Source organism: Mobula hypostoma, chromosome 21 (genome assembly GCF_963921235.1).
Source record: "Mobula hypostoma chromosome 21, sMobHyp1.1, whole genome shotgun sequence".
Taxonomy (NCBI): domain Eukaryota; kingdom Metazoa; phylum Chordata; class Chondrichthyes; order Myliobatiformes; family Myliobatidae; genus Mobula; species Mobula hypostoma.
In genome coordinates this window covers 18,675,970-18,698,913 of record NC_086117.1, presented here as the reverse complement: position 1 = coordinate 18,698,913, position 22,944 = coordinate 18,675,970, and the positions used below count along the sequence as shown (strand labels likewise).

General features: G+C 44.8%; 1 protein-coding gene across 1 annotated transcript in view; it reads left to right on the top strand.

Moving 5' to 3' along the window:
- Positions 1-914: 914 nt before the first annotated feature.
- Positions 915-22,944, top strand: part of ass1 (argininosuccinate synthase 1) — a 185,751-nt gene continuing 163,721 nt past the window's right edge. The window contains exons 1-2 of the mRNA XM_063073558.1: positions 915-1,048; positions 12,404-12,516. Of these exons, the coding sequence (XP_062929628.1) occupies positions 12,409-12,516 (108 nt within the window). The 5' untranslated portion in view covers positions 915-1,048; positions 12,404-12,408. The remainder of the gene's footprint in view (positions 1,049-12,403; positions 12,517-22,944) is intronic.

Genomic DNA, 22,944 nt, shown 5'->3' with positions numbered 1-22,944 from the left:
AGTTCTTCTGGTCTTTATTTATTAGGTTATTTGGTTCCCTTGCTTTGTGGCTGTCTGTAAGCAAACAGATTTCAAGGTGTATAATGTGAACATCTTTCTTGATAAATACTACCTCATAGTCATAGTCATACTTTATTGATCCCAGGGGAAATTGGTTTTCATTACAGTTGCACCATAAATAATTAAATAGTAATAAAACCATAAATAGTTGAATAGTAATATGTAAATTATGCCAGTAAATTATGGAATAAGTCCAGGACCAGCCTATTGGCTCAGGGTGTCTGACCCTCCAAGGGAGGAGCTGTGAAGTTTGATGGCCACAGGCAGGAATGACTTCCTATGACGCTCTGTGTTGCATCTCAGTGGAATGAGTCTCTGGCTGAATGTACTCCTGTGCCCACCCAGTACATTATGTAGTGGATGGGAGACACTGTCCAAGATGGCATGCAACTTAGACAGCATCCTCCTTTCAGATTTGCTTTATTTGCTTTGAGGTAGTATATGGTGAATGTACTTCGATTTTGACTTTTTTTTCGGGGGCGGCCCGTTTCGTGGCTGCCTGTAAGGAGACGAATCTCGAGGTTGTATTTGGTAGATATGATGGTCGGCATGCATACGAAGTAGCCCTCTATCCCATGACAATTCAAGTGCTCTGGATACATTTTGAGAGAGTCTTTGCCATCTCCTATTGCCTCATTTAGAGGACGTCAGAGGTCCCGGCCACTTAAATCAGCGGAACGCTCCCTCTCAACTGCAAGCACGTCCCACGCCCGCACGGCGCGACAAGCGGGCGGAGTTTGGGTGCGGCGCGTGACGTCATGACGCCGGGGGCGGGGAATGGGCGCGAGAGGGCACCGCCCCCAACCTGAGCGTCTGCCAATCAAGGCCCGCCGGCCCGCCCCCTTGCCGGTGGCCCCGACCCGCGCAGAATCAGTAGCGGCGCGATGGGAGGGGGCGGATTTTAAAAAAAGACGCGAGTGAGATCGCGAAGGTAGAGCGGGTCGGGACGCGACGGATCGGGACGCAGCGCTCAGGACAGAGGACACAGGTGAGGCTGCATGGGGAGGGTGACCCGGAGCAGGGAACACTCCCAGCCCCTGTCACCTCGGCATCTCTCCCGATTCCCTTACCTGCTCGGCATTGTTTAAACTATTTGGGCTCCATTTCCAAAAACTAATGCCTTGACATGCGGCGTGATTTTATTTCCTCAGCCCTAATTTGTAATCCTTAAAGGATTGTCTTTACATTTTTTTAAAGTTAAATTCTTTTACAGTAAAACAGAGAATAAAAAGAATGATTGAGAAAGACTAATTGATGCAGGTCTCCATCCGAAACTTCGCCTGTTCGACCCACTGAATCATTTAGTTCGGTTGTTATATTTTACTAGGTTTTTTTTCTTGTCGATAGTAAAACTCCCTCAAATCCAGATGCAGATGATGACATTGCCTCTGGGTATTGCAAAGTTGTCCTGATCTCCTGCGGAGTGGCGTAATAAGGACTTCCTGTTGGTACAAAACGACCACATTCTACTGACCTTAAAAGACCGGCCTTTGAGATCTAATAGACTGTTCGTCCGAGGGAAATTGCTTTTTTTTTGTTTCTACGTTCTAATCTGGATTCCATTATGTAGTATAGTCAATCATTTCAAGACTAGTATGGGGCCACTGGGAATAACCTTTCCCTGAAGCAACTGTAACTTTCGTTCAGTAGGTTGTAAGCACTGTTGGAAACGAAGTTAACAAAGTTCACGACATATGCCGGCGATATTAAATCTAATCATAAACAAGAAAAAATCGGCAGATGCTCGAAATCCAAACAACACACACACAAAAAGTCTCCAGCCCCGCCGGAGGATCTCGGCCCGAAACGTCGACTGCACTGTTTTCCAAAGATGCTGCCCGGCCTGCTGCGTTCCTCCGGCACTTTGCGTGTGATACTGAATCTGATTCAGAAATCTGTGTGCAGACAGAAATAATGCCAGCAACAATTGTGATGACTGGCGAGAGGTGGATTTAGGGAAATGAGAATTCCTCCAGGGTAGAACAGTACAGCGCAAGAACTGGCCCTGCCGCCCAAAATATTGTGCTGAACTAACTAAATTAGTAACCAAATTACTAGCTAAACTAATTCCTTTACGTCCATCCATTTCCTGCCTATTCATGTCCCATGGATATCGCTATCGTATTTGCATTTGTCACCACCCTCGTCTGAGTGTACCCCTCTCAACTGAAAAGCATGACTACTGGGGGGGGGGGGCGGGTGGTAATATATTGGCCGTCTATCTGCGCCTCCCGTAATCTTATAAACCTCTATCAGGTCTCGACCTCTCAGCCACTGCTGCTGCGGAGAAAACAACCTGTTTGCCTAACGCCCTGTAATCCCGGACAGCCACCTGCTCGGCGCCCTCTCCGTACGCTCTCTATTCTTCTTGATAATGAGGCGACCAGATATGAGTGCACTACTCCGGATGCAGTCCAAGTTTTATAAAATTTCAGCACAACTTCCTTGATTCTTAATATCAGTTTCTCAACTACTGAAGGCGCTCTATCTACAGTACCCCGCATCGTCGTTTTCGGGGAGTTATGGACTCGGACTCCAAAATCCACCTGCACATCAACGCTGTGAAGAGCCTTGCCATTAACTGTGCACGGTCCCAGTCCCTTTCTTCTCCCAAAGTGCATCCCTTCACATTTTGCTGGGTTAAAGTTCACCCGCCCTTTCTCCACCCATTCCTGCAATGGATCTATGTCCCGCTGTATCCTTTGCCAGCTTTCTATGCGGTACGCAACACCTCCCCTTGCAGGATATCCAAAGCGTTTTGTAACCGGCAACTATATGAATTTCTATTGCACAATACCTGTCATTGCAGAGCTGTCAAAGGTCTGCGAAGCTTATTTTAAACAAGCAATCAAGTAAAAGTGTTTTAAAATCTGAGTTGACATTTGATTAGCAGCGAATCTGGCAGTTGCCTATGGGCTGTAGTTTGAGAATCACTGGCCTAGATAATGGGATCCGGTATCTGGTGATGCGGATGGACTGTGGGGTAGGTTTGCAGGCCTTTGTTTCTGAGCTGCAGCTAAGGCTTGTACATTTAAGCACTTTAAGTAAGTCTCAAACTTTTAAATTGGACTCTATAGCAGTTTGCAAAAAAAGTGAAATTTATCCTATCAGGCTTCCAGGATCCCCTGCTGGTTTTCAGAAAATGGAGACAACACTTGAACCAGTTGAGACTGTTAACTCCACACCAGAGCCACACAATTCACTTCTCTTCAAAGTGCTCTCAGAAAATTGAATCATTGTACATTAGCACTGTTAGTGGACTCCCATTCAGTAAATACAACCAATTCCATAGCTTTTCTCAAAAGCCCATCCTTTAGAGTATTGCCCCATCACCAACCTGGGCTTCTTTTTCCCAAAGGACTGTGAACATCATCTTTGCCAAAGGGGAGATGAGCATTGCCTCAGGCTTTGACCTTTCCAAGGTGGCTGATGAACAGCTGGCCTTCTCTAGGCCTCAGGGAAACCTGGAGGTTGCACCAAGGGAGGCACTGTTATGTGGAGAGGGAGGTGTCCTTGTGGCTCTCCCTCAGCGCCCCAACCCCCACGGCCCATTTCTATCCCCTGTCTGTGAGGATGTGCTCCTCCTGGTCCCCTGCATATTCCCATCATTGCCGCAAGTCCCTACCACAGAACTCTGTATCCTAGCCACTAAGATTGTTTTTATTTGTCACATGAACATTGAAACATACAGCGAAATGAATCATTCTACATCAAATCAAATCAAATCAGCGAAGATTGATTTAGGCAGCCCGTGAGTGTCGCGATGCTTCCTTCCTGCACCAACGTTGCACGCCCACAACTCACTATCCCTAACCGTGCACCTTTGGACTGTGGAAGAAAAGCACCAGGAGGAAGTCCATGTGGTCACAAGGAGAACGTACAGACAGTAGTGGGAATCGAACCCCAGTCTTATGGCTGGCTATTTCATTAGACGTCCGAGACTTTCTTCCTACATCATCAGAGCCACCTACTTCTTCAGTAACACCCTTGGGTGCCTGTTGTAGGTTTAACTGTTGCAAAGCGCTCCTGATTTCTTTTCAATGTTTTAAACCATAACATTTTCAGTGGTTGTTTTTTACAGCTAGAGAACTGTGTTGCTCTAAGCATTTGGTCACACAAACTCCACTGTCCTAATTCTCTCCAAAGTGCATTCACCCATTGCTCTGGTGTTCACTCACCCATGTGAATTCCTGAAAGCAATGATTTGTTCCTCTTCCAATTTTTCATCCAAGTTAGAGCAGCACAGTAGTGTGGCGGTTTGTGTAATGCTAATACGGCACCTGCAATCCGGGTCCAAGTCCGCCGTTGTCTGTGAGGAGTTTGTACGTTCTCCCCGTGACCACGTGGGTTTCCTCCAGGTGCTCCTGTTTCCTCTGGCGTTCCAAAATCAGGATAGGATTAGGGACAGTAAGTTGTGGGCATGCTATATTGGCGCCAGAAGCCTGGCGACACTTACGGGCTGCTGCCAGGACATCCTTCGATGATGTTAGTTGTGGACATAGATGATGCATTTCACTGTATGTTTCAATGTACATGTGATAAACAAAGCTCATCTTTAAAACTTCTCAGCCCCTTGCTCCTCCTGTGTAAACTTCCATCATCACTTTACCCAGGTATCCGGTTTCTTCCTCCTATCTGATTTCCATTGTTATGGTATTGTCGGCCAAGGTCCAAGGTTTTGGAACTTACTTATTCATCCTTTCAATTCCTTAAAACAGCAATGTCTTCGAGCAACCTTTCGTCAAGTTGCTGTAATATCATCTTAAGTTACCTACGCAAAATGCTGGAGGAATTCAGCAGATCCGGCAGCATCCAAAGAGGTGATGTTTCAGGCTGAGATCTGTCATCGGGACGCTAATATCATCTCGCTTGGTTCAGTTTTAAGTTTATACTTGGTTCCTGAAGCATCTTAAAAAGTTACTTGCAACATTAAAACAAGATATCTAGATATTGCTGTAACTGAACAATGAGTGATTTGTTTTATATTGTAACAGTGAGGCAATAAATGATTTTTAAAAATAATATTGTATAATTACTCTGTAGGATTAAAAGTCAGGATCAGCAAATGAAAAATAGTAGTAGGCGTGAGAATAAACCATGTTGTATTACAAAAAAAAATCAGAAGTCTAAAGCTCTTGTTGCATTTAAAATATTTTCAAGGTTCAAAGTAAATTTATTATCAAAGAACAAATATGTCACTATATACTACCGTAAGATTATTTATTTTTGCGGTCATTCAAGTAGAACAAAGAAATATGATAGAATCAATTTAAAAATTACAAAGACTGACAAACAACCAATGTGCAAAAGAAGATCAACTGTGCAAATACAAAAAGAAGAAACTAATAATAATGATAAATGTGAATAAGCTGTCCATTATACAAACATCTGTACTTAAATTTAGACAGTTCACTTAAAGACTCTAGACTTTCCCCTAGTTGTGTTTTGTAAGTCGGCCTATATTCTGGGGGATTTTTATTAAACAGGCAACTCTATAAGACTAACTAATGTAACTACATAATATATTGGTTGGGCACAGGAGTACATTCAGCCAGAGACTCATTCCACCGAGATGCAATACAGAGCGTCATAGGAAGTCATTCCTGCCTGTGGCCATCAAACTTTACAACTCCTCCCTTGGAGGGTCAGACACCCTGAGCCAATAGGCTGGTCCTGGACTTATTTCCATCTGGCATAATTACATATTATTATTTAATTATTTATGGCTTTATATTGCTATATTTATACTCTATTCTTGGTTGGTGCAACTGTAACGAAACCCAATTTCCCTTGGGATCAATAAAGTATGACTATAATAGTTTTTGACAACAAGTACTGCCAATCTTAAAAGTTTTTTTTTGATGGTACACTTAAGTAACTTGCCTCATTAGCCCTGATTATCCGGTCATTGTGGAGGGGAGATTTATTGCTGCTGAGCTCAAAGAGACCCGCACAAAGCTTCAGTGAGCTGGGAGAATGGGTTTCCCCTCTTTTTACCTGATGACAGTTCCTGTCCCCTACCTCCTGCAGTCCATCTGCTGTCACACAGGGTAGAAAATCCTGATGGATAGCAAACCAAAATAGGAAAATCTGTAATTTTTATAACAGTTTAAACGTTTTCCATAAAGATTGGAATCCATTCACAGATTGAAAGAAGTTGAGATATTAGGGTCCATTTTACTTTAAAAAAATGTTGATATTACCGTATTGTTCTGTGGGAAGTAGACACTGGAATAATGGAGTTTTTGGAGTCTAAAATGTGTTTAAACAACTGATAACATATTGTTCAAAAATGTTGTAGCATTTTCAATGGTTTTGTTTTACACAGAGAATGATGTGTTACAGGTCCTCCCTAATTTGCGAACTCAAACCCATACCCACAAAAAAGTGTTTTGGGGACCGGCAGGGCAGGCTTTCGGGCTGCTGGGTGGGACTGGAGTATTTCCATATGCCTTCTTTCTGAGTTACAACATCCCCGGCAGCTGCATAACAGAGGACCCTCTGATCTACGGGCTATTCCTGGGGACGCACACGGAGACCAACATCCGATGCTGCTGGCAGATCATCAACTCGGTGAAAGACGCTCTTTGGTCGGCCCGAAACTTTGTTGCCCACCAGCACATGGAGATGTCTGTGGCAGAATGCTGCCAACTGGCACATTCTCGGCTGTAGGAGTACGTGCTGAGGGACGTGCTGAAACTTGGTGCAGCCACCGCAAGCCCAGTGGGGAAGGAGCAAGATTTAAGGCTGATTTATACTTGTGCATCAAATGTACACCGTAGGTATGGCGTAGCTGCGAACCCTACGCTGTATCTACACTGTAGCCTAACGTGCACCTCTCCCAAAATGTAACTACACGTCGCGGTGTCGCAGACCGCAACAACTGTGATTGGTCGGCTTGGTAGCGTCGCATTTCGTCCTACGCTGCAATAGCTTCCCATTGGGCAACTGAAGGGAGGGAAGGAACTCTGGCTGCAATACTTTCCATAAAGCTCTACAGACCTCCGAAATTATGGAGGACCCTGTGCTCGACCCCAGTTTGTAGCTGCAGCCTGTTGACTCCCACCTGAAGCTAAAGCTCGAACGGTGATTGCCAGTCTCTGAGTATACTGTGCGTACACTGATGCGAAATAAATGGTTGGAGACGATGAACCAAATCGTCAAATCTACCTGCCGACATCCGAAAATATTTGAAATGCATTTCCTCGTCCATGTCTCTCAGTGGCCGGACAAGCACAGAAAATTCACCCTCCTTCAGTTTCAGTCACCATTGTTTGAAGTTTGAAGTTTCTTCGTATTGAGTTTCAACACGAAGAAATTCAACACAGTGGCATAGAAACCCCACCGCCAACTAGCATTTTGGCGGTGAGTTGCAGAGCGATGCAGACACACCAACGCACAAGTATAAATGCTCACAGCGGCGAAGCCCACTCGTGTAGGCTGCAGCGTAAGCTAGTACGCACAAGTATAAATCAGCCTTTAGGGTTCTTCTCCCGTGGGAGTGGGAGGGGTCGGGTGGAGGGGAGTATACCCCTCAACAATGATGTGGAACAATGAAACAACAGAGTGCCACGTGGGTGGCTAAAAGTGTGGAAATGTATAGACCATCATGGAAACATCTGTAAAGGATTGACAGTCATTGAATGGTTTATTGTGCGTAATTTTACTTTTGAATAAAGTATATTTTGTTATAAGAAAACAGTTGGGTGGGGGACCAGACTTGATGGGCTGAATGGCCAGATTCTGCTCCTCTGTTTTATGCCTAATTGAGTTGAGCAGAGCTGGGACTGCTGAGTGGACTCACTCTCTCGCTCAGAGTCAGTGAGAGCGGCTAGCTGGCGGCTGCTCTTCTCATTTCCACGTTACAAAGTGTCAAGTTACAAACAGAACTTTTGTTGTAACCTGGGCAGGACCTGTACTTTTTTTAATGTTGGAGTTACTAGAATACTTTGAGATTGCTCAATATGCCCTGTGTACAAGCAGAGCGGGTGAGATTATTAGAGCACATTCTTGGAGCTAGTACCAAATTTCTTGCTCCAGGAGCTGGCAAGCTCATTCAGCTCTTATCACAGATACTGAGTTAGCTGTATTCAAAGCATATTGAGGTAATGACAGAAATTTGGCCTCGGGCTTCTTTGGTTCTGGAACTCTAACTAAAAACACTTCCCCTTGCAAAACATCCAAAAGTAACAGTGCAATCGGTGTAAGGCGGTCGTGTGGAGGTTAGCACAATCAATTCCCGCCACTGCCTGTAAGGAGTTCGTACATTCTTCTCGTGACCGCATGGGTTTCCTTTCACAGTCCAAAGACGTAGCTTTTGGTAGGTTAATCAGTTATTGTAAATTGTCCTGTGATTGGGCGGAGATTAAGCTTATGATTGGGCGGCACGGCTGGAAGATAAAATAAAGATGTGTGTATGGAGTGAGGGAACTGGACCCACCCCTAAATTTAATAAGAAAGCAGGTAGGGGAATCTCAGTCTGCAAAAATGCTGCCTGGCCTGCTGAGTTCCTCCAGCATTTTGCGTGTGTTGCAAAGTTGATGTGGGATAGGTGAGATGGGGAGGGGGTGAAGTTCAAAGTACATCTATTATCAAAGTATACATTATACAGCCTTGAGATTCATCTCCTAACAGGCAGCCGTGAAACAAAGACACCCCAAAGAACCTGCCAAGGTCCAGTGAAAATAAAACAAATCAGGCAGACAATAACCGCGAGCAAATAATGTTCTGAACTGAAGTCCGCAAAGACAGTCCCATAGTTCAACGCAGAGCCGAGTCACGGAGTAGCGATATGAATTGGCCCGTCCCTCTCCTCAATCCCTGACACACTGACGTTTTCAATCTACATCAACGTCTGTATCTGGCCTGGCGCCTGGATTCGGCCTGAACGTGAGACTCTGAGCAGTGGGTTTAACGAAGCAGGAATAAAGAGAAGGAAACTGAATTAATCAGTGCCTGTTTCTTGCTGGCAGTTACTACAGGAAAGTTCACTCTGTGCATTTGAAAGAGAACCACCAGCTAAATCTTGTCATCACTGAACAGTTTAAATGGAGAAGTGCATTGCTGCTGGAACAGATGATGAGAGACGTAGAATTCTGAGTTGCGAAGTAATGACAGGGCCCTTGAGAGCATTATCTCCTCAGATTTTCCTCTGGTTTTTTGTATTTTTGGTGGAAAGCAGGAGATCTCTGGGTATCCTCTGAGGACATGACTATCTAACCATTTCTGTCCATGTCAGCAGTTAAATCTTGAACACCTGGTGCATTTTTGGGAGAGGTAAGTCACTTCGCGTTGAATGACACACCCTACACACTGTTAATAAACTTCAAAAGTAGAGCTGAGATCTGCACAAAATGTGATATTACACAGGTTGCCCGGAGCACAGTGCACATCTCTGCCAGCTCCCTGGAGTGTAATGTTCTGCATCAGAGGAGCACGTCAGTGTGCAAGCTCTGGAAGGTGGATGGGTGTGGAAGGCTTGATGCTATGGCTGCAGACTTCTCCCCGCACTGTCTCCGCTAGATGGAAGAACCGAACCAAATCGAGCTGGGAGGGTCGAGAGGACTCGCGGTGATGTCGTGGCGGAGCCTGGAATGTTTCAGCACCAGCTCGGCAAACAACCTTGGGCGGGGACTGTAACCATTTCATTTCAGCGTGGAGCTGCTGGGAAAATCGACCATTTTTACGAAAGCCATCTAATATCGAAGTCTCTGCTAGTTTGATGTTACACAGCAGGTGCTTTTTGCCCACGTGTGGGTTAGGAGGTCTAGAAGGTGGCCAGCGTTGTACCGTTCTTTAAAAGGACGAGAAGCATGGACCCAGAGAGCTCAGGCTAACCTTTCTGACGGCAGTGGTGGGGGAATTGTTGGAAAGGTTTCTGAAGGGTGGATAAAACATTCCAAGAGACAAATTATGGGAAAACAGTGAGGGTTTTGGGAGCAGTTGTGTTTGACTAATAGTGAATTTTATGAGTATCAATGAAGAGCTTGTATATATTTAAAAAAATAATAAAATGATGTATAACCAGCTTGTAAATTGTACTTTATATTTTTTAAATTACGTGTTGCTCCTGCAAAACAACAAATTTCATGAGATTTGCTGGCGATATTAAACCTGATTCTGATTCTGAGTCCTTCGTGAGAGACGATAAACTAAAACCCCACGGAATCGACGGGAAAACGTTAAAATGAATTCACACCAACACATGCAAAATGCTGCAGGAACTCAGCAGGTCAGGCAGCGTCCATGGAAATGAATGAACCGTCAACGTCTTGGGCTGAGACCCTTCGTCACGACTAGAGAGGAAGTCAGGAAAGCTGCCAGAATAAAAAAACTTTTGCTTTTCCCACCCACCCGGCAGACTGCGGTAACCAGAAAGCAAAGAGCGGTATTCTGTCGGAATGTTACTGTCCAGCTTTTAAATGAAGTATTTGGGCTTGGCTGAGGTCTCCTCAAGTATGAAGTTTGGTGTCAGAACTGGAAGTGTGGTTGAAAGTGGGGAAGGGATTTCCAGACTGTAGGAAGTGTCAATGCAAAGATTAGCTTTATTTGTCACAAAAAAAGAAAGAAGCTACAGAAGATCGTGAACACGGTGCAGCACATCACACAAACCAGTCTTCCGTCCGTGGACTCACTTTACACCGCACGCTGTCAGCAGTGCTGCCAGGATAATCAAGGACACAACCCACCCAGCCAACATACTTTTCGTCCCTCTTCCCTCCGGGGGAATGCTCAGGAGCTTGAAGGCTCGTACGGCCAGATTTGGGAACAGCCTCTTTCCAACTGTGATAGGACTGCTGAACGGATCCTGACCCGGATCTGGGCCATACCCTCCAAATATCCGGACCTGCCTCTCGTTTTTTTTGCACTACCTTACTTTCCATTTTTCTATTTTCTATTTATGATTTATAATTTAAATTTTTAATATTTACTAATTTTTACTATTTTTAATATTTAATATCTGTAATCCAGGGAGTGGGAAGTGCAGAATCAAATATCGCTGTGATGATTGTACGTTCTAGTACCAATTGTTTGGCGACAATAAAGAATAAAGTATAAACTTAAGTGTAAACCTAAGTACATGTACATTGAAACATTACAGCAAAATTTGTCGTTTTGATCAAATCAACTCAGTGAGGATTGTGTTAAGGGCAGCCTGCAAGTGTTGCCATGCATCACGCCCGCCATTCACTCATCCTAAACCATACGTCCTTGGAGTGCTGGAGGAAACGGGAGCACCACGGGGAAGCCCACTTGATCACAGGGAGAATGTATAAACTGCTTGCGGACAGCAGCGGGAGCTGGTGGTCGCTGGTGCAGTAAATCAATTGCATTACCTGCTACTCTGCTTTGCCACCCTGAACTGTGCGTTGGTCAGGTAGGCCAAATTTGCAGGAGGAATGTGAGGAGGTGCATTTGTGGGCAACAAGCAGACAAGATTCTATTAAAAATGGGAGGATGATGAGGTGGGTAACAGAGAGGTCTCGGCGTACTTGCCCATAAGACATGGGAACAGAATTATACCATTCAGCCCATCGAGGCTGCACCTGGCACTCCATCATGGCTGACTTATTATTCTGCTCAACCCCTTTCTCCTGCCTTCTCCCCGTAACCTTTTGACACCCTCACTAATCAGGAACCTACCAACCTCTGCTTTACATATGCCCAAAAAAGAACAAATCGCGCAGACAATAGAAAGTGAGCAAATAACAATCAGAACTAAAGTTTGGGAAAGTGAGTTTGCAGCCACAAAGCCATTTCATCACTGCAGGCAGTCCAGAAGTCCGTGATAATTGGTGAAATTGAAAGGGTTCTTGTAGTTTTAGAGATCACTTGTCATAAGTGAATCATCATATCATTCCATTCACAAGTACTAACAACCCTCTTTCCAACTAAAGAATAATTTTATACAACAGAGTGATGTGATCATCATATTTATTCTGCTCTTTAATAAAAACACTTTTGTCTGATTTTTTTTGTATTGTCAGTTATTTGGATAAATGTGTAAGCATACTAATTCATAACTATATTCTCTGTAGATCTTAAAACTGTAGCTAGTTTTTCAAGAGCTGATGACAGGTCTGTATCTCTTGCCACAGATACAGTATGACCTATTACATATTTCCAGCATTTTCTGTTTTTAGTCCGGATTTCCATCATCTCCAGTTCCACTGTTTGGTTTCTTTGATGTTTCAAGTTGTTTGACTTAATCTTTGTGAATGGGATTAAAATATTTCTTGTAAAATACTGGGACTACTTTGATTTATGCTTTGCCTTTCTTTGGCCAATTTTAGTGGTAATTAACGGCCTTGTTTATTTTAATTTTCTCCCTTATTTTCTTAAGGCTCAATGTCTCAGTCAAAGGGTACCGTGGTTCTTGCCTACAGTGGTGGCTTAGACACCTCATGTATTCTGGTCTGGCTGAAGGAACAAGGATATGAAGTTATCGCATACCTGGTAGGAATAATTTGAGTTTATCTGTTAGTTTAATATTACCTTGTGTTTATCTCCATTCACTGAGTTTAGGCTTAAATGAAAAAGATAAATGGTATTAGGATAGAAATTCTACTCTTTAACACAAAATGGGGTGCAGTTAGGGTTACCAACTGTCCCATATTTGCGGGGACATCCCATTTATTGGGCTAAATTGGTTTGTCGCATGGGGACCGGCCTTGTCTCATATTTCCCCCGCTAAGGTAGAGCGTTCCTACGAAACCTTTCATGCCAAAATGGTGTAAAACGAAGAAGCAATTACCATTAATTTATATGGGAAAAATTTTTGAGCATTCCCAGACCCAAAAAATAACCTACCAAATAACACATAAAACCTAAAATAACACTAACATATAGTGAAAGCAGGAATGATATGATAAATACACAGCCTATATAAAGTAGAAATAATGTATGTACAGTATATACAGTAACAAACTCATTCGTAAGGCCAGTGATGTTGTGGGGATGGAACCGGACTCTCTCACGGTGTTGTCTGAAAAGAGGATGCTGTCTAAGTTGCATGCCATCTTAGACAATGTCTCCCATCCACTACATAATGTACTGGTTGGGCACAGGAGTACATTCAGCCAGAGACTCATTCCACCGAGATGCAACACTGAGCGTCATAGGAAGTCATTCCTGCCTGTGGCCATCAAACTTTACAATTCCTTTCTTGGAGGGTCAGACACCCTGAGCCAATAGGCTGGTCCTGGACTTATTTCCTGGCATAATTTACATATTACTATTTAACTATTTATGGTTTTATTACTACTTAATTATTTATGGTGCAACTGTAACGAAAACCAATTTTCCCCGGGATCAATAAAGCATGACTATGACTATGACGAGTCGGGAAGATTAAGCCAAAACTGATTTGTGGGGAAAAAAATCGGCACGTGCGTGCATGCGCGCGTCACATATGCTCACGTCATGCACGCGCACACAGTGCCCACACAAGGCTTCATGGTCATGGTAGTCTTTCTCGGGGTAAACACAAGTGTCCCGTATTTGACTGCTACTTTTGTCCCTTATTTGGGAGTGAGAAAGTTGGCAACCCTAGGTGCAGTAGAATTTTAGAATAAAGATATTAACTGGGCTTGACAACTCCATGTGTTTGTGGCATGTTTTGGGAAATTGCAACAGTCCTCGGTGTGTAAGAGCTCCTGCTGGTGTCTGTTGGATGAACACAGTGACTTTATTTGGCATGAGATGTTCCATTGAGACACGCACTCCATTTTACATTTATTGATTACATTTTGTCTTCACATCCTGTTTCTCAAAAATGACATTGCTTCCATGCTGAGAGAGTCTGTCAGTTCATCAGTACGTTCAGTTGGTGGCGGTAATGCACCTTTAAATTGGACCGCCAACTGCCATGAGAAGTCAGAAGAAGAAGAACTACATAGCTTCCATTTGTTTGGTACTTTACCAAACAACAGTACTAACAATGTAGTACTCCCTGTTGCTTGGATGAAGTCCTGGGGTGAGCCCTGTGCTTTTAGGCAACATACAATTTGCTGGAGGAGCTGAGGAAGATCAAGCAGCTTCGGTCAGAGGAAAGAAACTCTCGAAGCCCTGCATCCGACTGACGACTAACATCAGAGAAGAATATAGTGGAACGTTCACAGAACCCATTTGGAAGGGCAGATACTGACGTTGGAAAATCCTCATGCAGACAATGGTCTCACGGAAAATGTGCAGAATTAGCTGGTTAGCACACGGCGTTGAATAAAGTTCAAAGTTTTTTTCCCTTGGAAGTTGCGTACGTATTTGTTTCCTGCAACAGGTTCTTCAGCACAAAAGCATTTCAGTACTGTGAGTAAACAAAGTCCAATGTGCAGGTACAGTATAGTGAAGGGCCTTTTCCCAAGGATCTAAACCTGCTTCAGTGAGAATGATGGGTTGGGCAGAGGAACAATGGACAATGACGTGGTAGTGCAGCAGTTAGTGTGACACTATTACAGCACAGGACGTTCCCGAGTTTGGAGTTCGATTCTAGCGCCATCTGAAAGGAGTTTGTGTGTCCTTCCCGTGAAGTGCGTGGATTTCCTCTGGGTGCTCTGGTTTCCTCCCACGGTCCAAAGATGCCCCAGTTAGTAGATTAATTGGTCATTGATTAGGCTAGGGTTAAGTCGGTGCTTGCTGGGTGGTGCATCTCATTGGGAGGGATGGGCCTGCTCTGCGCTGTATCTATAAATAAATACCACAGCTCTCGTTTTAACAGCCTGATCTAAGATCCGCAAAGCCGGATTTGACTTGTGGATGTCACAATGTGGGCGGCATTGGGAGCAAGGGTGGACACAAATGCAAGCCACATCTTGTAAGGTTAATTAAATTAGTTTATTGTTTGATACCAGGAGAGCAAAGCAGAAGCAGGAATAGCGACTGGACAGGGACTCAGGACTAGGACTAGGCTGGGACTAGGGGTCTGGGCTTGGACCCGGAATTGGATCCCAGAACTAGCGGCGACATGAAGAGGTTATGGTATGGACTCCGAGCCAGAGACTGGGCAAGGACCCAGTACCTGGGTCCTGCCCCGGGCTCGGACCCCAGAACCAGGCAAGGACACAACATGGGCTAGGGAGAGGAGGAACATGGAAAAACAAAGCCTCGGTCTCCGGAAAGCAGGTACATGGAACCATGGACACATACACAGAACACAGAGTCGGGACCCCTTCTTGGGTACAGGACATAGGGCCGGGACTCATGACTCCCCCGCGGGGCAACGGCAAGACGGCCTGACTTACTGCACAGAGGTGAGGACAAGACATGACAAGGCATGACCCCCCGTGGGGCAACGGCAAGATGGCCTGACTTACCCCACAGAGACGAGGACAAGACAAGACTAACACGAAAGAACACCAGACAGTACCTATCTAGCTCCGGTGATGGATCTAGACCGAGGTGCAGGCGGGGGCTGTAGACGAGGGCTAGAGGCGAGAGGGGCGGAGAAGGGATTCAGACAGGGGGGTAGGATAGGAATCACAGACCGCCAGGGCCAAGACTTGACTCGGAACTTGGATGCCGCCAGGACCAGGACTTGACTCGGTACTTGGATGCCGCTGGTTAGTGGTGAGCTCTTGACTCGGCCCGGGAACAGTAGACAGCGGTTCTTGATTCCCTCCGGCGGGTTAACTGATGGACCCACCTCGGTGAGGAAACTCTGCAGGCTCACTTTGGCGAGGTAACTTAACAGGGTTGCTCCGGAGGGGAAAGGCAAATTACCGGCACTCGCTTCGGGTGGAGACTAGGCTGGCTCCGGCCCGATGACATTGGCACGCCGTACCTCTCGCGCCAAACGGCTGAAAGCCGGAGACTATAAACTACCGGTTCAGTCGAGAGTAAATTGCCTCCAATCACCAAAGCCGAGGGACACGGGAAAACAGGGAACCAAGGGGAAACAGGGAGTCAACGGTCCGGATCGTAACATAAACAAAGTAAATTTAAAGGGACCCCGATCCGAGCCATGACCGTGGACCGTGATTTGGGTGCTCCTTAGTTAAACTAAATTGATTTTTGTTAATGAATTCCAGAGCTACAACCTGCAGGGTTTCAACTTGAGATGTTGACAGTTCCCTTCTTTCCACAGGATGCTGCTTGACCCACTAATTTCTTCCACAACTTGCCACTGTAACTTCACCGTGTAATTTCACAGGGTGATTTCAACACTTCTTTGGTTTCTTGTACGTTCCCTTGGTGGTTTTCTGATGAAAGAAGCATGGCGTAAATGCTGAAAAGGAGAGTCGGCTTTGTTGGATTGGGGTATAGAATTATTATCTTTCTTGTAGTTTTAACTCTCTGCTGTCTGCATTTTTATATATTCACCTATATATATGGGATCATTCATTGAGTTTCCCGTAGATACAGTTGCCTCTGTATTTTTCCGAAAACTTCTTGATTTCAGTTGCAGGCACCATGTTGCTTGAATCTGGCTATCTTATTGGTTAATTGTTACAACAGAATTTCAGTTATTTTCTTTTTGGCCTTCTCTTTGTTTTCTCTCACCATTCTTCTTTGCTTTTGTAATGTTTAATAAACTGATCGTTAGCGGCCATTTCTAAGCCTCATTCTTGACTTCTAAACTACCTCTGGGGGTTGCACAAGCATCGGGATCCAACAGCTTTTAAATCCCCTGAGGTCAACACCGAGGCACGAGTCAGGACTTTCTACGCTGTGTAAAGACTCACAAAGCAGCAGTCAACGACTCATCTCATTTTGCCCACTTCGTCACCTATCATATGAATATTCTGCCTTGACCCTCGTTGGCTTTTCCTTCCTCCTCTTGGAACCTGTCGATGCGGTGGCTCAGCTGGAGTTGATAATTAAGGAGCTCCATTCAGTGTTGCCAGGAGGGCTCGAGTGAAATACCAACTCAAGCTGAAGCTTTGAAGGAGAGCTCGAATTAGAACAGGATAATCTTTAGCTTCTGTAATACTATCTGCTGGGAAAGGATTTGCTTTCCGCCGTAGAATTTTTTAAAATCAAACTTTTGTTAAGTCTTGCCCTGACCAGCTGCTTTCCTGCAATGAATGAACACTTGGCTTCTTGCGAAGCAAATGTTGTTGAGCAAAGAGTTATTAATGGGGTCATTAGAATCAGAATCAGGGTTGTTATCACTGAACTATGACCTGAGGTTTGTTGTTTTGCGGCACTGCAAGAGATAAAATATTACTCTTAAGTTACTATGAGAAATAAAATGAATAGTGTAAAAGGGTTATCGTGGGCGTTCGGGCTCATTCTGACGGCCCAATCAGCGGTGGGAGCGGGGCACAGCGAATTAAATAAAAGTACAGAAAGGACAAGCATTGTTGGGAGTATGTCAGTGGTGAGAGTAGGAGTGTCAGGCTTTGACTGAAAGGAGGTTATGGCTTGAAAGAGGCGTAGGCTCTGGGCAAGACTCTGTTAAGGTTCTCTTTTTTCCCTCTTATTGTATCTAGTGTAGTAAATAACCATTGTGTGTTCTTCATGCTGGATGTTGGAGTTCTGGGAGACCTAGAGTCTCCCAGGGAACTACATCTGTGTGAAGTGCATCCAGCTGCAGCTCCTTGAAACAGAGGCTGGATGACCTTCAGCTTGTACGGGAGAGTGAGGAGATCATCGATCAGAGTTTCAGGGAAGTAGTCACCCCTAAGTTGCAGGAGGTGAAATGGAAATGTGAATAGGCAGTTAGTGCAGAGCACCCCTGTGTCCATTCCCTTCAATAATAAGTACGCCGTTTTGGATACTGTTCTGGGGGATGATCTCCCAGGGGAATACCATGAAGACTGGGCTACTGGCACTGAGCATGGGTCCTTGGTGCAGGTGGAAAAGAGGGAGAAGAAGGGAGTGGTAGTGATAGGGGATTCAGTAGTCAGGGGAACAGACAGGAGATTCTGTGGATGTGAATGGGACACCCGGATGATAGGTTACCTCCCAGGTGCCATGGTCAGGGACTTCTCAGATCACGTCCACAACATTTTGAAGGGGTGGGGAGAGCAGCTAGATGTCTTGGTACATATTGGTACCAATTGACATAGGAAGGCAAAGCAAAGAGGTCCTGAAGAGAGAATTTAGAGAGCTAGGTAGAAAGCTGAGAAGCTGGACCTCTGGGGTAGTAATTTCTGGATTGCTGCCTGTGCCACGCATCAGTAAGGGTAGAAACAGGATGATATGGCAGATAAATGTGTGGCTGAGAAGCTGGTGCAGGGGGCAGGGCTTCAGGTTCTTGGGTTGTTTCCATGGGAGGTATGACCTGTACAAGAGTGACAGGTTGCACCTGAACCTAAGGGGGACCAATATTCTTGCGGGCAGGTTTGTTAGAGCTGTTGTGGAGGGTTTAAACTAATTTGTCAGGGGGGTGGGAACTGGAGTGAAGGGACTCTGAATAGGACAGATGGTAAAAAAGCAAAGATAACGTGCAGTCAGACTGTCAGGAAGTGGGGCTGAGGAGGGAAAAAAGGATCAGCCATGATTGAATGGCAGAGCAGACTCGGTGGCCTAATTCTGCTCCTATGTCTTATGGGTGTTATGGTCTAATAGGGAGAACTGTTCCCTCTAAGCTGAGCGGGTGCGCAGTAACTGAAATGCTCCCAGACACATAGCCTTCTTTGCCATGCAGCTGGAATAAAGACAGATATGGAAAAAGTTTATGAAATGTGAAAGATTTTCTTTGTACTGTGTTTCATTATAGCCTTCATTTAATAAAATCAAAAGTATGTGATTTTTTAATTTTCAATCTAAGTATTCTAAACAGGAGATAGAGAGGAGCTACAGGGAGTTAGTCACTCCAAGGCTGCAGGAGTTAGATAAGTGGGTGACAGTCAGGGAAGTGAAGGGAAGAGGTCAGATAGTACAGAGCACCCCTGTGGCCATCCCCCTCAGTAATCGTTATCTCGTTTTGGATGCGGTTGAGGGGGATGACCTGACAGAGGACGACCATGACGATCAGGTCTCTGGCACTGGGCCTGCTTCCGTGGTGCAGAAGGGAGAGAAGAAGATGAGGGATGCATAGTCATAGGCGATTCCACAGTGCCGGGAACAGACAGGAGGTTCTGTCAGCCTGATAGAGATAAGCGCATGGTGTGTTGCCTCCCAGGTGCCAGGGTACGGGATGTCTCGGATTGGGTGCAGAGTATTCTGAAGGGAGAGGGTGATCAGCCAGAAGTCTTGGTACACGTTGGTACCAATGACATGGGTAGAAAAAGGCAGGAGGTCCTGAAGAGAGAATTCAGGGGGTTGGGTAGGAAGCTGAAAAGCAGGACCTGTAGGGCAGTAATCTCAGAATTGCTGCCTGTGCCACGTGCTAGCGAGTGCAAGAATAGCATGATCAGGCATATTAATGCGTGGCTGAGAGACTGGTGTAGGGGGAAGGGCTTCAGATTCCTGGATCATTGGGGCCTCTTCTGGGGAGGTATGACCTGTACAGAATGGACGAGTTACACCTGAACCCAAAGGGGTCCAATATCCTAGCGGGCACATTTAATAGAGCTGTTAAGGAGGATTTAAGCTAATTTGGCAGGGGGATGGGAACCGGGGTGATAGGGTTGAGGAAGACGAAAACAGAAATAAATCAAAGATAGCGTGCAACAGAGATTATAGAAAGAACAAGCAGGAGATGAGGCTTAATCACAGTCAGTGGCATGAGTTACAGGGCAATAGAGACGTGCTGCAGTTAAAACAGAAAGCAACAAAATACTGGACTGAAAATGTTATATTTGAATGCACGCAGCATAAGGAATTAAAATGGACAATCTTGAAATTCAGCTACAGATTGGCAAATATGACGTTGTGGCCATCTCTGAATCTTGGCTAAAAGATGGCTGCCATTGGGAGCTGAACATCCAAGGATATACGGTGTATCGGGAAGATAGGTTAGGAGGCAGAGGGGGTGGTGTGGCTCCGTGTATAAGAAATAATATTAAATCAGTAGAAAGAGATGACATAGGATTGGAAAATATAGAGTCTCTATGGTTTGAGTTAAGAAATGACAAGGGTAAAAAGACCCTAATGGCAGTTGTAAACAGGCCTCCAAACAGCAGCTGGGATGTGGATTACAAATTACAGCAGGAGATAGAAAAGGCCTGTCAGAAGGGCAATGTCATGATTATCATTGGGGATTTTAACATGAAAGTGGATTGGGAAAACTAGGTCAATACTGGACCTCAAGAGAGAATTTGTAGAATGTCTAAGGGATGGCTTTTTAGAACAGCTTGTTGTTGAGCCCACGAGGGGATCAGCTGTGCTGAATTGGGTGTTGTGCAATGATCTGGAGGTGATAAGAGAGCTTAAGGTTAAAGAACCCTTAGGGAACAGTGATCACAATATGGTTGAGCTCACATCGAAATTTGAGAGGGAAAGAATAAAATCCAATGTGTCGGTATTTCAGTGGAATAAAGGAAATTACGAATGGCGTGAGAGGGGAACTGGCCAAGGTTGACTGGAAAGGGACATTTGCAGGAAGGACAGCAGAGCAGCAATGGCTGGAGTTTCTATGAAAAATGAGGGAAGTGCAAGACAGATATATTCCAAATAAGAAGAAATTTTCAAAGGGAAGAAGGACACTACCGTGGCTGACAAGTGAAGTCAGAGCCAAAGTAAAAGCAAAAGAGAGGGCATACAAAGAAGCCAGAGCTAGTGGGAAGATAGAGGATTGGGAAGTTTCTAAAAACTTGCAGAAGGAAACTAAGAAGATCATTAGGAAGGAAAAAATGAATTATGAAAGGAAGCTGGTGACTAATATCAAAGAAGATACTAAAAGCTTTTTTAAGTATGTCAAGGGTAAAAGAGAGTCGAGGGTAGATATGGGACCAATACAAAATGACGTTGGAGATATTGTAATGAGAGATGCAGAGATGGCAGAGGAACTGAATGCTATTTTGCATCAGTCTTCACAGTGGAAGACATCTGCAGTATACCAGACTTTCAAGAGTGTCAGGGAAGTGAAGTTTGTGGAGTGAAATTACGACTGAGAAGGTGCTCAGGAAGCTTAATGGTCTGAGGGTGGATAAATCTCCTGAACCTGATGGAATGCATCCTCGGGTTCTGAAGGAAGTAGCTGGAGAGATTGCAGAGGCATTAATGATGATTTTTCAAGAATTGATAGATTCTGGCATTGTACTGGATGACTGGAAAATTGCAAATCTTACTCTGTGATTTAAGAAGGGTGGGAGGCAGCAGAAAGGAAACCATAGACCTGTTAGCCTGACATCAGTGGTTGGGAAGTTGTTGGAATCAATTGTTACAGATGAGATTACAGAGAACCTGGAGGCACATGACAAGATAGGCCAAAGCCAGCATGGTTTCCTGAAAGGAAAATCCTGCCTGACAAACCCACTGCAATTCTTTAAGGAAATTACAAGCAGAGTAGACAAAGGAGATGCAGTGGATGTGGTGTACTTGGATTTTCAGAAGGCCTTTGACAAGTGCCCGCACAGCAGGCTGCTTCGCAAGATAAGAGCCCATGGAATTACAGGGAAGTTACCAGCTTGGGTGGAGCATTGGCTGATCGGCAGAAAACAGACTGGGGATAAAGGGATCCTGTTTTGCCTGGCTGCTGGTTACCAGTGGAGTTCCACAGGGATCAGTGTCGGGACTGCTGCTTTTTACTATATATGTCAATGATTTGGACTACGGTATTAATGGATTTGTGGCTAAATTTGCTAATGATACAAAGATAGGTGGAGGAGTGGGTCGTTCTGAGGCAACAGAAAGTCTGCAGGGAGACTTAGATAGTATAGGGGAATGGGCAAAGAAGTGGCAAATGAAATACAATGTTGGAAACTGTATGGTCATGCACTTTGGTGGAGGAAATAAACAGGCAGACTATTATTTAGATGGGGAAAGAATTCAAAATGCAGAGATGCAAAGAGACTTGGAAGTCCTTGTGCAAAGGTTAACCTCCAGGTTGAGTCGGTTGTGAAGAAAGCAAATGCAATGTTGGCATTCATTTCTAGAGGTATAAAATATAAGAGCAGGGATGTGAGACCCCACTTGGAATATTGTGTGCAGTTTTGGGATCCTTATTTTAGAAAGGATATACTAATATTGAAGAGGTTTCAGAGAAGATTCACAAGAATGATTCCAGGAATGAAAGGGTTACCATATAAGGAATGTTTGGCAGCTCTTGGGCTGTATTCCCTGGAGTTCAGGAGAATGCGGGGGGGGGGTGGGGGGATCTCATAGAAACATTCTGAATGTTAAAAGAACTGAACAGATTAGATATGGCAAAGTTATTTCCCATGGTAGGGGATTCTAGGGCAAGAGGGCACGACTTCAGGATTGAAGGACGTCCATTTAGAACAGAGATGCGGAGAATTTACTTTAGTCAGAGGATGGTAGATCTGTGGAATTTGTTGCCATGAGCGGCTGTGGAGACCAAGCTATTGGGTGTATTTAAGGCAGAGATAGATAGGTTCTTGATTCACCAGGGCATCAAAGGGTATGGGGAGAAGGCAGGGGAGTGGGGATGACTAGAAGAATTGGATCAGCCCATGGTTGATTGGCAGAGCAGACTCGATGGGCCAAATAGCCTACTTCTGCTCCTATATCTTATGGTCTTGTATTCATAGTATGCAGATTATAAAAAATACTTTTAAAGTGCCATGCAGTTTTCAGGCCATGTAAAAATTTCCTGTTCAGAGTAATCATTGGTCCGCACAGCTGTAAACGAGACTTGGAGGGAGAGCTGAAAGTGAGATATGCTCATGGGACTATTCAGAAATCTGAAGGGAGAAACAGTTGTACCATTCCCTGATGTCACGAAACAGAATGCTTCCCAAGATCAGTTTAAGACTCCTTTCAAATTGGTTGTTTGTTGGTTGTTGGGTGGCTACTGAGTGTAGACCCTCTCTCGTTACTAATTACACAGCTGAACCAATCCTTCCTCACAACAAAGCATATCCGTCAGTCTCCCCT